We start from the raw sequence: 18,060 nt of genomic DNA on the forward strand, positions 1-18,060 counted from the left end.
CTCACTCCTCCTTTCTCCCTCAATAAAGTCCAGTCACATTAAAAAAAAAACGGAGCTCATTCCTGCAGCTTTATTGGCTTTAAATTACTGTGGCTTGAAAGAAAACATCAATATCTGAATAGTGAAATCTTTGAAATAATATAAAATGAAATTTCATTTTGTCTCAAATTTGGGACAAAACTCAAGAAGAATATTGTATTCTTCTTGAATGGGGAACATCAGAAAGGGGTTTTAAAACTCAAGACAGTTTTGTATTCTATATATACCCAGCGCTGTTGTTACTGTTTTAAACTAACACTGTTTTTTAAAGCAGCAAAGTGTTGCATCGCTCAAATTGCTCAAAATACTAGTACTGCACTGGACTTTGGATTCAAAGGAGGAAAACGCACTTTGGAGTGCACATTGGTGCACACTTAGGGCATACTTCCAAATCCTTAAACCAACTATGTCTTTTTTCAGAATCAAGTGGCAGCTGTGGACAGCAGCCATACACAACTGACTTAAGGAGATGCCAACAAATATTAGATGGAAGCATTGGTGGAAGAAATGGAAGAGATTGATAGTTAAATCTTTACTCTTAAGTACCCCCTAAAAGATATTCTAATTTACAGCAACATAAATGGATTAATGTTTTGATTCGACTGGAAGCTCTCCAGCTGGACAGACGTGGGATGTGTGAGCTCTTAAGAGCCTCACATGAACCCTGTCTGACAAACCTATTCCAAGATCCTTTTTGGATCAGAAACCCCCTAGAGGGGGGGGAAGGGGCAGAGTCTCATCAGACCCAGAGGGAGGCAATAGGTCCCTCACAGGTCGAAGATTTTCCCTCTGAATTGGAGTAGGAGCAGCAGCATGGTAACATGGCTGCACAGAAGCTGGCTTCCAGCCAAAGCACTGAACAGGAGCGTACAGGAGATGAGATGAAAGAGGGGTAAGAAGATTCATTTCACCCACAGACATAAATCAAAACTTGGAAAGTCAAAGAATCTTGAGAGTACAAATAACAGTAATAGACAGATCTGGATTTTGGCAAAAGGAAAGAAAGAAAGGGAAATGGAGGGTTGAAACACTAGCCCCTAAAAAAGCTATTTGTTTGAAATAATTCAGACAGAAAGTGAGAAAGCAGAGAAGTGACAAACCCATTCAAATATAAACTCTAAATTTGGTTTTGGATTTGAAATAGAAACCAAACATTCCGAAGGATTTTGTCTGAACTTCTTCCAACTAATATATCTTAAGCAACTCCAATTAGGGAGAAAAATCAAGAAAAAAGCACCATCTTCACTGATAACCTAAACTTGACTGTGCAGGAAGTTTTAATTAACCAACTGCCATAAATCAGAATTTGGAAAAGCAGGAGGCAAAGAACATACCTGAGTGGCTGTTTGCAAGTTGTCCCAATTAATATATTTTGAGCAGTGATAACCAACCGGAGGTGAAAGGCAGCAAGGGGAAAAAATGGAAAACTATGAAATTCTTCTTTTCTTTTTTTTTTCTGTAAAAGATCACGATGGCTCCAGCTTCTCTTCCATTTTTACATAAATTGAATTAGCTAAATTTAAGGTGGATCAGAACCTCAAAATAAAATCTGCATAACTAACTGCAATTTTGAAAATGGACATTTAAGGAAGAACAAAAGACCAAGATGGCTCCCGTTGCTCTTCCCCATAGCAGCTGAAGTAGATAAACGTAAGGTGGATCAGAACTCTGAAAGAAGAACTGTATAACTAACTGTAACTTTGGAACTGGACATCATGGAAAACTGGGAATTTTAAGAACTACGTGAAATTATTAAAAAATATGCATAAATCATTAAAATCAAGCCTAAATAGAATTCTGAACCCAGAGAAGCAGGGATTTAAAGAAGGGAAAGAAGAATGGGGGAAAGATAATGAAGGGGTAGAAATGGTGGGAAATAAAAAGCAGACAAAAAACTCAATTGCGTTTGGCAGCGGTATAAGGAAAATGGTAAGGGGGGGATGTTTCCACAAAAGGGAATAAAGAATAAAAAGCAGACAAAATATGTTTCGGAGGTTGACAGTGGCATAAGGAAAATTGAAATAGGTTATGCCCCAACAAAGAGAAATATAAAATATTTCTTTGAAGGAGGAGTGGGGAAAATTGAAGAGGGTGGATGTGTCAAAACAAAGAAAAGGGAGAAGGCAAGAACAGAGAAGTGGGACAAAAGACTTAGTAGGAAAAAAATCAGACAACTAGAAATTGTTATGTGGGAAAATATAAAGCTAAGATAAGGGGTTTATTCCTAAATATGACAATAAAATTGAGTTGTTAACTGATTGAATATGTTAATGGAAAGATAATTAAATAAAGGTCAAAATACATGGAATATGGACAAATATGAAACTGATATGGGGAGATTGTAAAGCAGAGGTTTGTGATTCACTTTTTTACATTATTAAACTGTTGCTAATTGATTGAATATAACAATAGAAGGACAATTAAGCATGGGTTAAAATATATGAAACATGGATATATACAGACCCTTTAAGACGAGGAATAAAGTGAGATGTGTACCATTTGTTATTCTATATAGTAGATTAAGGGAATTATAATGAACAATGAATAGTAAGGACTGCCATTTATAGACAATTAAGGGTAATCTAATGCAAGATATGGAAAAATGGAGAGGGAACATGAAATATACTTACAATGGGAAACTATTGAGATTTAAAGACAGAATCACAAATTGGGGCATGTAAGGATGTATAATTATATAAATATAATGATGGAATAGCTGGAAATTGTAACCAGGTCTACATCTCGGCCAAAAATACGCGCGGGTGGGGGAGGGAGTTAAAAGCACAATTATATATGTATACTTTTTTGTTCTCTGTTTTAAAAAAAGGAAGAAAATTAAATATGTATACTGAAAAGGAATTATAAATACCATCAATATAAAATGGAGCTCCCTCAGGAGCTGAAATACATCAAGTAAATGAGACGAAGAGTGTGAAGTAGAGGAGAGAGGTAAGGGAAGAAGAGAGGGCAGGGGGAAGAGGAGAGAAAGGAGGAGCGGAAAGGGAAGAAAGGACAAGGAGAGAGGAAGGGGAAGTAGAGAAGGATGACAGAGAAGAAAGGATGTAGGGAGGGGGAGGAGAGAGGGGGAAGAAAGTAATGGATAACGTACAAATATGGTGTCTGGAGAGCAGAAGAGCCAATAATTGTTTTTGGAAGCTGATGGTAAGGTGAATTGATGTAAACATTTAATAATGCAATATGATGTTGACTATGTAATAGTACGCATGTGATTATATGTTATGAAAATGGAAAAATAAAAAACTTAAACAAATAAATGGATCAATGTTTCTTCATTAGGATTTAATATGGTGCATCAGTAGTAATATTGCTAATAACACTTTTCAAGTCTTCAAAAACTCCTTTTTTACAATCCTGTAATCCTTTAATTCCGGGTAGTGTCGGGGTGACTGGTTGGAGCTGAGCATTTACTGGCTGGTGGCCCTTCCTGATGCCATGTGGAGATCGCAGCATATTTTTTCTATTGCACCCTAGGAGAGAAACATCTGCCGCTACCTAGCATTGAACTCTCAATTTTCTGAGTGGGAGCAAGCAACTTCCTCACTAGGCCACCACGCTGCTCTTTTGAAGACTTCAAGAAAAGCATTAAATTATTTAACCACACTTCTATAATTTATACAAACTTAAAACCTATTAAATAACTGAACAGTTATTTTCCACGTATGCTCTGCTAAGCATGTGCTGCATTTAATAGCAAACTCCAAAGATTTTAGATTTCTCTCTTAAGGAAAAGGGATAATATCAATCTACCACTAGTTTATTGAAGTGAGTTAAAATAAAAAAAAGTCCTTAAATGGATCAATTCTGACAATATTCAAATTCAGTCCTTGGCAATTACTGCATACAGAATTTTTATTAAATATAGAAAAAGGCAGATAAGATACTTTCTGCAAATCACTCAAACTTGGTATTGTTAAACAGAATATATGAATGTTAAAGACACAACAGAGCATAGAGAGGTGGGTCCTTGGGTTACAATGGCAATTGACTTTGCTTGTAGGAAGCTGACAGGGAATGTGACAAATGGTGATCACATGACTGCGGAATGCTGCAACCATCATAAGTGCCAAAATCACAATCAAGTGTCTGTGGGGTTGCTGCAATACCTGAAACTTTTGAGGACTGGTCATCTTTCGTTCAGCACCACTGCAACCTTAGTCACTGAACAAATGGTTGATAAGGACTACCTGCATTATATAAATAGACTGATAGATCATATAAGACTAGCATCTTAAGTTTACCAAAGAAACTGCATACAGTCCAGAACACTGCACTGCCCACATTTCCCTTGCTGTTTCTGTATCGTTTTCTAACCTAACATCATTGAAACTCAAAATTTCAAATGGTGTAATTTTCAAAAAGTAGGAAAAGGCTTGAAAAATTAAGAGACACATTCCAGTGTTTCGCTCTCGTTCCATGGCAATATTTTATACTCAGCCATTTTACAAAGCCTTCATAAAAAAATGAACTGATGTATTATTCCTCTCAATATCTTTTAATTGCCCTATTGGTACTCCATATTTTACGTGTCAGTAAAATGTCACAAATTTTAAAGAAATGAGAGCATATTTTATAATCCCTAGCAAAAAGTTATAAATAAATTTTGGAAGTTGCATTAAATTTAATATATGTTTACAATTAAGAAAAAATACTGAATAACAACAAATTATATTTTGGTAGAATATATAGCACCTATCTAAACAGTAGACCAATTCTACACAATTAAGCTAGAATCTGTCCTTTGCCTGTCATTAAGCTTTTTAGAAATAAAGTTTTAAAATTTGCTTGTTCCAACAGTATGGTTTCTAAATCACTGTCATATTTTTAAAATATTATTTCCCTTTTCTTCCTTTTGTAATTAATCATTTTATATAAAAACCTTTTAAAAAGGAGAAAAATCAAAAAGTTAATGTAAACATATAGTATCAGTAAGTAGACAGAGAAATTGAAAAAGTTGTACAGTTACTGCTTATTATATCACTGAGAAAGGATTAATCTTAAAAAACAGAATATGATTTTTTTAAACCAAAAAGAAGAAAAAGGTTTTAAAGTTTTTTAAAACTCTTGAGCTGAATGCCAATTCCACTAATATTTTATTATTTAAACATAAATCACCTAGAAAAAAAAAGAAAAAATCCACTAAAAACATATCCCTTTTATTGCATTGACTGATATATAATAGATTTAATATTTTCATATTTCTAAACTCAGTTCTTTAATTATTTTCCCCATGAAATCAAACTCTGAATGTTTAAATTTGCAATAGATTAGATAAACAGACAGACAGATATGGAACCCGTTCTTGTAGGTAGTCATTCATTATGAATATATAGTGCTATTGGCATATGGTAGCCCTTGACTTTTGACTCTAATAGCAATAGCAGTTAGACTTATATACCGCTTCATAGGGCTTTCAGCCCTCTCTAAGCGGTTTACAGAGTCAGCATATCACCCCCACAGTCTGGGTCCTCATTTCACCCACCTCGGAAGGATGGAAGGCTGAGTCAACCTTGAGCCGGTGAGATTAGAACCGTTGAACTGCATATAACAGTCAGCTGAAGTGGCCTGCAGTACTGCACCCTAACCACTGTGGCGAGGTGGCGCAGTGGTTAAATGCAGCACTGCAGGCTACTTCAGCTGACTGCAGTTCTGCAGTTCTGCTGTTCAAATCTCACCGGCTCAGGGTTGACTCAGCCTTCCATCCTTCCGAGATGGGTAAAATGAGGACCCAGATTGTTGTTGGGGGCAATATGCTGAAACCGCTTAGAGAGGGCTGAAAGCCCTATGAAGCGGTATATGTCTAACTGCTATTGCTATTGCCACCTCGGCTCTATGGATCCTGCCCATCATGGTTTAAGTTGCTATAAAAATAAGTCATAAAATGAGTTATCCATGTGGTCCACTCAACTTTGCAATCTTTTTTGTGGCAGTCATAAAGTGAATGCTGCAGTTGTAAAGTGAACACTGTGGTAGTAAAGTAAACTACTATATTCATAATGAGGAACCAATCAGTACACATCTTTCTTCTTCTCTCTGCTACTCAAGAAATGATGGAGATCACAATGCTAGGAAAATGCACAGTACAATGCTCACAAGTACACTGAAGGCAAGAAGGATATTTAAATGAAACAGGATTAGCTATTTTCATTTTAGTTATCTTTCAGATCAATTTAAGAGTTGGGTTGGAAGCTAAAAATGTATCTGGAATACTTCAAGCAAACTGTGATGTTTCTCCAATCCTACTTCAAAAAAGGCTGTTCTCCATTTTTTGTAAATATTTTCCCTCAATTACACCACTTAAAGCAGCATCAGTGGGGGAAAAAAGGCAACGAATATTATTTCCTGTCTCATTTCATCACTCCAAACTTAATTGCAGAAAATACGACTTCAGCAACAGAATGGTCAACGCCTAGAATGCTCTACCTGACTCCGTTGTTACATCTTCAAACCCCCACAGCTTCAAACTTAAAACTGTCTACTGTGGACCTCACCCCATTCCTAAGAGGTCCATAAAGGGGGTGTGCATAAGCGCACCAGCATGTCTACTGTCCCTGTCGTACTGTCCCCATTTATTTGTACTCATTTCCTTTCTTTGTCCATATTTAAACTTATACCTGTTATCTTGTACATGCTTGACAAGCTAAATAAATAAAATACATAAATAAACTACTGCTCCTAAGTTAATTTTATTGGCTACATGTCAGCCCTGATCCACTCAAAGTAATTATATAGATTTATTCCAAACAATCCACCTCCCACTTCAAAACATAATTCTGTTGGAACACAATAAAAGGTAGCATAGATAATTAAATAATAGCTATATAAATATGAAAAAAGCCTAATTTTGAATTACATTAGTTGTCAGTAATGTAATAACCTAAATTTATAGTATCATAATTTCGATAACCAAGTTTTATTTCATTTCTCATACAATTGTTAACTTAAAAGCAATACATATTGAATCAACATAGTTAACAATACCACTGAAATCTCAAATTATATAGTTCCTCCTGAGCCTTTTGGCATACCCCCTTTTGGCATTCTCCATTGTATAATTTTGACCAATAAAATTGTGATCCTATTTATACTAATCAGAAGAGTGGGAAATTAAATACTTAAATACAAATATAAATCTTGCATCTTATTTATTTTAAATGTATCTATCACATTGGTACATTTGATATGAGCTAGATTGCTTATGGAGGTATATAACCTGTATCACTTTTATTCATATATGTATGTATGTATGTATGTATGTATGTATGTATGCATGCATGCATGCATGCATGATGCATGCATGAAGATACACAAACACAGATACATACACTCAACACATGTATACTCACTTATACATGTTCCTTTCTATCCAAATATTCCAGCACAGTATCAGTGTACATTTTAAAACTTTATTTAAATTATTTTTTCCCTGGAGATGAAAATAAAAACAAAATGTAAAATATGGGAAAGTGACAAAGACTATAAATACATGGTTTCATATATCCCTAAATTTGGTCTGCATAGGTATTTATGACGGTCCCAAAGGTGCTTTTTCAAAAGACAACTGGACTTTATTTGTTTTTCCTTGACTTCACTTCTCATCTAAGAAGCTCCTTCAGTTCTTGGATAAGAAGCGAAACATCTTCAAGGGAAAACAAAGTAAGTCCACTTGCCTCCTGAAAAACTTTTGGGACAACTATGAATTAGATAATTATATACTTCATAGACATAGTTATGAAGGCAATTTCCCTTCACTGTTAAGTTTTGATATTTAGTGAGGGAGATCAAAAAGTCAAACATCATGGTTTGTCAGAGCTTTAAATCAATATCTTGTCTTCAACTAAATACAAAAGCCCTGGGATAGTATAAACAGAGGGAAACTTTCTAAATCCAGTACTTTTCAGATATATTAAAGTTTATCCTTAGTTAACTTCATTAAACTCAACATTTTAGAAAGTTACCAGATTGGGAAAAATTATATAAATTTAATAATTTATAACATGGGTTTCATTTATGCAATCTTTCTCCAAATATTACTCTGAAAATCAATAGCCTTTAATAATGGTATCTGCAATCTTCCGCTACTGTTGTCAAAACAATGAAAGCAGTTCCGCCTTTTGGGGTGTGTCTATAACATAATACACACACAAAAGACAAGGGGCTTGCATTATAATACTGCTTTCATTACTTGGCACCCCTCTTATCTTACATTCTAATGACCTCATAAGTATACTTGATGGGAATAAACATTCTATTTACCAAATATATTAAAAAAGCATTTTATAAGTACAGGTAGCTCTAATTTTTATCAGCCACCCCCAGTGACATATTGTTGCTGGAAAAATAGGCTATATTTTTTCTTAATCATATAGGATATAAAATCTAGATTTCAATTTATAAAGCTTATTTTACCTGCCATCATATCCTAAGCACAGTACTTCTGCACTGTTGCCAGATAATATTGTGCATTTTTCACATATATTCTTAATGCTACCTTGGTAAAGCCTTTTGTTTCATGGGAGTTACATTTGTACACTTGCTGTTTTATGTCTTACCATGGAAATTGAGCCAAAGGCCTAAGGGTACAACAGTAGCATATCCAGAAGCTTATCAAACAGATGTCTTTAGTAATAAATACTTGTTACTTATGTATCTGTTACATTCTGGAATATGTTAAAAAGAGTTTTATGTGTATTCCAAATCAAGCATAATTTATGCTTCTATCACGTATCTTCCATTCCATACACTTTCAGCTTTCTTAGAAACAAATGGAAGAAAGACTAACCAAACGTTATACAATATTTCAAACAAGTACCCAAATGTTTCTTAAAAAGGCAATTTTTGAGTGAGCACCATCTGCAATCCTACACATTAACTGAATGTATTCAAATGTATTTCAATGTATTCAACACACATCTAGAATTGCAACTGGAATTTAAGATATTATATTATACTATAATTATCAAAAGGTGTTAATAGACTTTATGACAACTGATTTTCTTTTCATATAGTGTAAAACCTTCACATTGTGTTCATCAGACCTAGTTGGTTTTATATATTGCTGTATTCTCACAGCATATGGGATAGAAATATAGTACATACTTCTTTGACTCCTTAAGTAATGACTTCCAAACAATTACCTGAGTTCATTTTTAAAAACCACAAATTCAAGTACTAAATGTTTTTCAGCAGACTTTCTTCCAAAGTTGGATCTGTTACTCTCTAGAGTTAAGAAAAGCAATAAAAGCAGATAAAACATATATATACATATAATCTTTAAAATTAGTTTCCTTATCAAATATTCATTTTCTAATTCATGACACATTTTATTAAAACTTTATGATCAATTAATTTAACTGGTTAATAAAGAACTTTTACATATATTGGGCAATATAAGTGAATTTAAAATTTCTGAAAGAAATTTTGGAAAGTTTAGAAGGTTCCACTGTAACATCACTAATGGCATAACATTTCTCTGGAGAACTATAGCTGGTTTCAGGTGAGTCAAATGTACATATATTCTGGAATTCGTTGAAAGTAAAAACAAAAGATCTTTTAAGAACAATGTCTCCAATTTCTTGACTACCCTCCCTCAAGGTATTTCCCTTACCAGGTCAGATACGATGGGCATACTCCAGGTCCCTTTCATTAAATGTTGTCATCTAATGGTAGGCAGTGTGCCTTCTTGACAATTGCTCCTGCTCTTAGGTACCTACCCTGGCAGGTACCTACCCTCCTTGCTTTCTAGAAAGCTCAGCCCAATGTTGGAGTAGAATTGACTGAGGCCCAGTAAAGCTATTTGTTGATATTTGGGATTTGTTTTTTCCAGTGATACTGGGAGTTATTATGATAGTTAAGCTGCATGAGATTATGGTTCATAAACTAGATGTTTATATAAATGAAATAAATAAAAGCCTTTTATTACTTTTGGTACCTCAAACCACAGAAATTGGGAAAAATGATTGGCCACATCAATATACTGAAAACTGGCTCTATAATAACTCCAACAATAACTTTGTTGTTTTAAATTTTGTATTAACATAAATGACCTCCTAAAGGTGGCTCAACAGTTAAAGATGCTGAGCTGATCAGCTGGAAAGCTGACAGCCCATGTGCACTGCATGACAGGATGAGCTCCTTTTGCTTGCCTCAGCTCCTGCCCATCTAACAGTTTGAAAGCAGGCAAATGTAAGTAGATAAATAAGTACCAGTGTGGTGGGAAGCTAATAGCATTCTATGTGCCTTGTTGTATAGTCATGCTGGCCACATGACCAGCCAAGTAAGAAAGATGAGCACTGCCCACATAACAGGATAGAGGAAACCTTTACCTTGCATTTTAAACATTTATTTTCTAACATACCGGGTATAATGGGCACTTCACATCAAACAACACATACACTTAAGAAAGTGGCAACATTTCAGCAGAAGCAGTAACTTCTCCTTTTTCTTTATATTAGAGAAAATTATTCCCATCTGTTGGTAGTAGAAGGCATACAATTACCTTAATCAGTAAGTTATTTGAATATGGTTTATTGAATAAAACATGATTGGCTAAGTTGTACAACATACAAAGTTGCATATTTGCAAATCATTCTAGCACATGTGACATATTGTATACTATACCTAAGCTAAAAACTACATTATGTCTCAATATGAAGTCTGAGCCAAGCTTGCATTTTATTTTTTTATTCCTGTATTTATTCATTGTGCTAATTGTATGTTGGATGATATTCATATTTACAAGAGATGATTGTTTAAATTAAATGTGATTTTTTTAAATAAATCAGAACAGACTGTACCTATCTAATTAAGCAAATGTTTTTTAAAAAAATATAAAAATGACCATTATGATCAGGCTATGTATTATCCATCCTTGAAGTACAAAATCAAATATAACTCTATCGTTGTGGAATACAGGGATGGAAAATTTCATTAACTGAAGCCAAATACGTATCTTTGTGCTTTTATATGTCTATGTTCACTTTATACAGTCTATATGGCTTAAGAGATGCCTCAATGTCATAAGATACATTAATATTCATCTACTACATTCATACAATTATGAGAATCATAAGCCATTGAAAAGCAGGGTATTTCATAGTCCATATAGGCACAGAGAATAGACAGCAGTCAGTAAATTCATCACTTTCAATACTCATTCCAAATCTAGTACAGATACTTAAGATTATCAGGAGATAGGATTTAGAGCTAGTGCTAAAACATATAGGTAGGCCCTTGAGTGAATGAAATGCATACATGAAAACAGAGCACTCTATAAATTTCAATTTCCGTTCTATATATTAAATTTATGTCTCTATTAAAATAATGTGAAGTATAACTCAAAGAATAATTAGTAAAACAATTCAGCAACAATTATTCTGCAGCAATTAATAAAATATTCACCAATCTCAAAAGTATTTGAGATATTTGAATGTTGGCTTTTTTTAATGAGAACAAGGAATTGAAATGCATAGAAGATTACACAGCATCCACCAGACTGGCATAAAGCTAAAAATATAACAGATGTTATTAACCTTTTTGCCAGCTAGTTTCACAAAGCATCTAAAAACAGAAATGTGTCTGAGTTTCACAAATTACTTTGTAAAACAGCCTATTTTTCTAGATTCATGTACAGTACCACAAAATATATATAACCAAAGCTTTATTTCACAGCTTTTGCTTCCATTTTAATCAGTGTGTGTGTATGTGTGTGTGTGTGAGTGAGAGAGAGGGGGGGGAGAGAGACAGACATAGAGAGAGAGAGAGAGAGAGACAGACAGACAGAGACAGACAGACAGAACTTGTTAAAAACACTGCTTAATTCTAATTTTTTTAAATGATATATATATATATATATATATATATATATATATATATATATATATATATATATATATATATATATATATATATATATTCAGGAAATCTGTTTTCCATGAAAGGTTAGATGTCACAAACAGAAATTTATTTTTAAGTGCAGATTCTGATAAATATATACAAATAATATCAAACCTAATGAAAAATACATTGTCACTACATTGAATTCATATATGCAGTTTCCTCTCCCTCAAATAAGTGACTATAGATATTAAATAATATGAAAAATAAAACTCATTATAGCATGAATTTTGTCTGAATTAATAATCTTCAAACTTTATTTAGTGCAGATACTTTTCAATCTGTACATATCTGGCTTCATGAAACTGTCTTCTAATTATTTCACTTTTACTTTAGCATTGTAAAATGAGCATCATATCTGGTATACTGTGAAAGAAAATTTCCTCTTATATACTACTACCAATATATCCCAATATAAAGTCAAAGGCTACATCTGTCACCATCAGAGGTGTTGGAGCTCCACCCTCTTCTCTGCAGAAATATTTTTAAAACTGAAAATACATCACATATTGAATATGAAACTTTTTGCATAAATTAAATCTGGATTCGCTTTTGATTTGTCAGGTATGTATGAAATGCTAATTTATCTGTAGCAAATTCTATCATATTGTTCTCATTATCACAACAACAGAACTAAAGAGCTCCATGTGCAAATACAGGTGTCAGCAAGTATTTTACTAAAATAAAAACTATTCATATGAATATCAGAATACATGCTAGACATGCAATGAAACATGGAGGTTATCAACCAACACTTCTTTAGCAATACTGTTTTTGATTGGCTACACATAATTTATATTAAAAGATAAATAAATCAATAAAATTATTGTCCAAAAACTAACAAAAGTAACAATTACTTTTTAATAGTTTCAGAGAAATTGGGTTGTATGGACAGTCTTTTGCGAAATTGAACAACTGTTGCTTATTTAGCACTTTAAATCTTTAAAATAAAACTCTTCAAAATACCATCAAAGCATCTTTTTTACATTTATCTTGATTTTAAAAAAACTACTTCTCTAGTATCATACCGTATTTTTCGGAGTATAAGACGCACCCAGGTTTTGAAGAGGCAATTTTTTTAAAAAGGTAGGTAGGTACATAGAGGGATAGAGAGGGACAGAAAGAGAGAGAAATACAGTAGGGTAGGTAGGGGGAGAGAGAGAGAGTGAGAGGTTAGGTAGGTAGATAAAGGGAGAGAGAGAGAGAGAGAGAGAGAAATAGAGAGAAATACAGTAGGGAGGGAGGGAGAGAGAGTGAGTGAGTGTGTAGGTAGGTAGAGGGATAGAGAGAGAGAAATACAGTAGATAGATAGGGAGAGAGTAGTATGTTGGTAGGTAGAGGGATAGAGAGAGAAAAATAGAGAGAAATAGATAGGTAGGGGGAGAGAGTAGGTAGGTAGATATATAGATAGAGGGGGAGAGAGAGAAATAAAGTAGGTAGGGAGAGAGTAGGTAGGTAGATGTTTCCAGGTGTATTTTATCCATGTGCTGGAGAAGGAAAACTCTGACAACCTGTAGTACCTAAAACTTTGTTTCTGCTGGAACAACACTTGACCAATGTAATTCTCATCAATCCCTCTAATTAAACAGCTTTCTGAAAGGAGAAGAAAAGTTTTTGCACTCTGCAAATCTCCCCAAAACGTCCCATTTTTCACGAAATCAGGCTTGTTTTTTTTTTTAAGGCATGAATAGCCTTGGGCGGGCTTGCAGAGTATTCCTTGGGGGGAGGGCAAAAACAAGCAAAGAAGAACCATTTTTTGCAAAAAACGGGGTGTTTTTTGTCAAAGAAATTGCATGCATAGCCTTATGGAGGCTTATAGAGTGTTCCTGGGGGCTGGGGGGGGGACAGAATTGAGCAAAAAACGGCCCATTTTTCACACATTTCTGTTCTCCCCAGCCATCAGGACCTCACTGAAAGCTTCCATAAGGCTATGCACGGCCATTTTGGTGAAGGAGCGGGGCTTCAGGAGGCAAAAAATGCTGTATTCGGTGTATAAGATGCACCCAGATTTTCAGCCTCTTTTTAGAGGAAAAAAGGTGTGTCTTATACTCCAAAAAATACAGTATATTTCCTTATTTCAGGATATTTGAAAGATAGCAATTAATTTGGAATAAATAAACAAAAGTCATCAATTTAGTACTCTATAATTCACCTATTCTTTGGACAATGTTCAAGGTTTACACATAGATTCATTTTTTTATATCTGCAAGTTATTAAGATTGAATATGTTCATCCTGAATCTAAATCACCACTATTTTTACAATGCATTGAGCAAGGAATACTTCATTCCAATCCTGTCAACTAAATCATTTATATGATGAAATTATCACTGCCATTTGAATATTCAAACCAAACTAATACAACAGTCCAAACAAACTGAAAAACAGATTTAAATTTTAGACACAAATACCAGGCCAAATTTACGTTTTTAAAACTTTCATGAATAAATTATTGATTTTTGGCTATATTGTAGATCTAAAAAAATTTAAATTCTTATATAGGGTGTAATTTACCTTTTTATCTTATTATATGTTAATAACTGTATCCTACATTTACTCTTTCACTTGGTTGGTTTCTCTTAAAATTCCTGTCAACCATTCCCTTGGTAGATTTTCTGTTAAAGAGGTTTAGGGAACAAATTGAATTTGTAACATTTTTACAACTCAAGTCTCATTCATTAACAACTTTATTCATGACTGAACCACAAGATGCACGGTCAACCAACCAACCAACATATACATACATACATACATACCAGAGATAGGTTGCTAATTTTTTTACTACTGGTATGGGCACTCACTCACAGAAGCATCTGGGCAGGTGGGTGGAGCCTCCCACCTCCACTACTATCGGTCGCCTGATCCAGACCAAACCGGCAGGAACCCACCTCTGATACATACATACATACATACATACATACATACATACATACATACATACATATGCCAATAGCCTTAAAGATTTTAAATAGAAATTTAAAATACCAGAAAATCAAAACTTAGGGAAAGCCTGCTATTAGCTAAAGACTTTTAATGATGATAGATTAAAATCTTATTGAAGAAGCACTTTAAAGTTATTTTTTTATAAATTTGTTACTCTAACACTTTCTCAATCAATGAATTAAATGTCTTAATATATAGCATTTCTATGTGTTAATCATTGATCTAGCTTCATAAAATCTCCTTCATCTGACCTGCCATGATTAACTAGATGTACTCCTTTTTGTCTTAGTTGCAGCATGAATATTTATGTTTGACATAAACAGAAGGATATTATCCAATTTTAATGTGTTACAGGAAAAATAATTTCCAGGAGCTAATCAGTACTGCTTGAACGCTACTTCTGAAATCTAGTATCTATTTCATTTATGTTATAATTCTCAATCAAGTAGTAAGCAAATGAAATGCAATGTTACTTTAGTTGTATTTTTCACTATTCACAAAATTTGCTAAACTATTTAGAAACTATTACTACATAAATCCAAAAGCAAAAAGTCTATATGATATTCAAAAGAAGTGATTTGTTTCAAATGATACATTAGAACATTAATAATTATGTAATTGTATCAAAATTATTTTTACATTTTACATAAACTATAGGCAAAAAACCCCACATCTTCTAAAAATAATCTGGTTCCTGCAACATTCTTGTTTGATTGGATTGTGAGGAATAGCCAGAGCTGAATTAAAAGCATCCTGGGATTCTTTATGAACAAGTTCAGAGTTAACAATCCCTCACTTACATCTTAAAAAAAAAACATCACCATGTACTTCTGAATTTTAGCATTTTATCCCTAGTAAATTATTCCTACATACTCAAACAAAAGCCATTCTTCTGACAACAGCTAAAGGTGTTTTATTAACCGACCAAATTCATAGGTCATTTCCCTTTTATGAGAAAGGTGCGACACCCAGTGCATAAAAAATTAAAATCCAACCCAATGGATAATACATGCAAAATGTCTCCTCCGATCCCACCCGTTCTTCTCCTTTAGAAAATAACCCTGCGACGACAGCACACCAACACTGGGAGAGAAACCTAGCCAATTAATATGGCAACAGTTACGCAGCCTAGTGAGAAAATGATCGCCCTCCTCCTTTTCCAACACTTTCCCCCGCCCCCAGACACCCAGATCTGGGTTTTATTTCATTTTTCCGGTGATCATGTAAATATTCTATTAGAGAATGAGGGAAAACAGGAATCCCTTTCATGATTACATTTCCAATTCTTTCAAACAATGGTGCTTGTCTAATTGGTCTCAATCTTATTATTTTTATGCTAGGCCCCGACCGACAAGCAGGGAACTGAAACCTTCACACGCGCGGAAAAACGACGAAGGTTTCTCTACCGCCACCCGCAGCAGCCTGACACCAGGAACAAATATTTGTGGGTTTTTATTTAGGCCAGTGTGTGAGAGTGGTGCGACAGACTGAAGGGGGCGAGAAGGGGAAAGAGAAGGAAGCAGATAAATAAATGGCCGATGATCTACCCCTGACAAAAACGCCGCCTATGTAGGAACGAGGGGTCTGCAATTCCTTTCTTTCGTGCCACCCTCCGAATCCCTCCCTATCTCGGATCATTTTTTTCTTCGGGGGTCCGGGTAACCAAAGCCATGCAAACTGCGCAGCAAAACACTGGGGCAGGGCGAGGGAGGAGAGAGAGGGGGAGAGAGAGAGAGAGGAAGAGGAGGGGGTGAGAGAGCAGTTCTTGTCTCCATGAGACACCATTACAAAAAGAGAGAGAACCCGGGGAGGGGGGGGAGAGGGAGGGAAGAGCCGCCGCCGAAGAGGAGGAGGAGATGGTTAAAGAGAATAAAAGGAAATGTGTCAACACAAGTTACTGGGATACACACCGTGTCCCGGACACAGGGGGAAGCTTTTGCCTCCCACGGCTAAAATAAACCACCGGGGAGAAGGTGGGAAAGGACCCGGGGCCTCTTCGTCCTCTTACTCTCCCTTTTTCTCTTGGGGGAACCGAGAGGAGGCTCTGTGCTCTCCATTCAACACCCCCCCAACACCCCCACCCAAAAGTACCTGAGAGGAACCCATAGTTTATTGGCAACCCAAAGCTCAAGGAGGGCCCGAGCCAAACAAAGCGCGGCCTATGTCCCTAACAGGTCCACGGAACAGGGGAAGCGTATCTAGAGCTGGCACAGGGGGTGGGGGTAGGGGGAGAAAGGAACCCCACCCGCTTCGCCGTCTCTCCTCTGCCCGCGCCCCTTTGCCGCCCTTGTCCTTGCCGCCCCTCCCTCCTTCGCTTACCCCGTTCCCCAGCGGCGATAGCGGCTGCGGCAGCTACGGCGTTGTTGTTGTTCCTCTCCGGCGGCGGCGGCGGTGGAGGTGGCGGCGGCAGTTGCAGGGGTTGCTGCTGCTGCTGCTGCTGCTGAGGCGGCTGAACAGGAGGAGGCGGTGGCGGCGGTGGCGGCGGCTGCTGCACCGGGCGCGGCCTGGACACTCGCCTGGGTCTCCTGTTGGCGGCTCGGACCGAGTTCATTTGCCGGTTCGGGCGGGGGGAGGAGAGGGGGTCGCTCCTCCGGCAACGAGACTTGGGGAGGGGAGGTGGGGGAGGAGGAGGAGGAGAGGGGGAAGGAAGGTTTCCTGGCTGAGGAGACCGGCCCAGAGGAGCTCGCTCAGAGAAAAGGAAGGCGCCTCCTCCTATGCCTCCGTTGCCGCCCGGGTCTCTCCTCCGCCGGCGGCGGTTAACGAGGGGGATGCTCGTGCCGCTGGTGACCCCCTTTCCCCTACTCTGGAGCTCGCGCTTTTCCCTCCCACCCCTCCCCAGCCCCCCCAAAAAGGTTTCTCTCAAGGGAGTCACCCACAGCCGGCCCGGCTTCGGCTTAAGCCCGTCGCCTCTCCGTGGCAGGAGGAGCCATGGACACTGCCAGAGAGAGAGAGAGAGAGAGAGCGAGGGGGAGGAGGGGAAAAGGCCCTCCCTTTCCCCGTCCCCTCTCTACACTCTCACAACGGGCAAGGCGACAAGCCTTGGCTCGTCCAATCCGCGCATCCCGCATGGAAAGGATGAGGCTGCTTGGCCAATCGCGGCGAGGCTTGCATGTTGAGGCCGAGGGGCGGCTGGTATTGAGGAGGTGGAGAAAAAAAAGGAGCGGAG

General features: G+C 36.7%; 1 protein-coding gene across 2 annotated transcripts in view; it reads right to left on the reverse strand.

Moving 5' to 3' along the window:
• The window catches only part of FBXO11 (F-box protein 11), a 73,865-nt gene extending 56,029 nt beyond the window's left edge, over positions 1 to 17,836 (reverse strand). The window contains exon 1 of one of the 2 annotated variants that reach the window (XM_032216426.1): positions 17,214 to 17,836. In XM_032216426.1, the coding sequence (XP_032072317.1) occupies positions 17,214 to 17,445 (232 nt within the window). In that variant the 5' untranslated portion in view covers positions 17,446 to 17,836. The remainder of the gene's footprint in view (positions 1 to 17,213) is intronic. The other variant, XM_032216427.1, reaches the window with a different exon arrangement.
• Positions 17,837 to 18,060: the final 224 nt, after the last annotated feature.

This window comes from Thamnophis elegans, chromosome 4 (genome assembly GCF_009769535.1).
Source record: "Thamnophis elegans isolate rThaEle1 chromosome 4, rThaEle1.pri, whole genome shotgun sequence".
Classification (NCBI taxonomy): domain Eukaryota; kingdom Metazoa; phylum Chordata; class Lepidosauria; order Squamata; family Colubridae; genus Thamnophis; species Thamnophis elegans.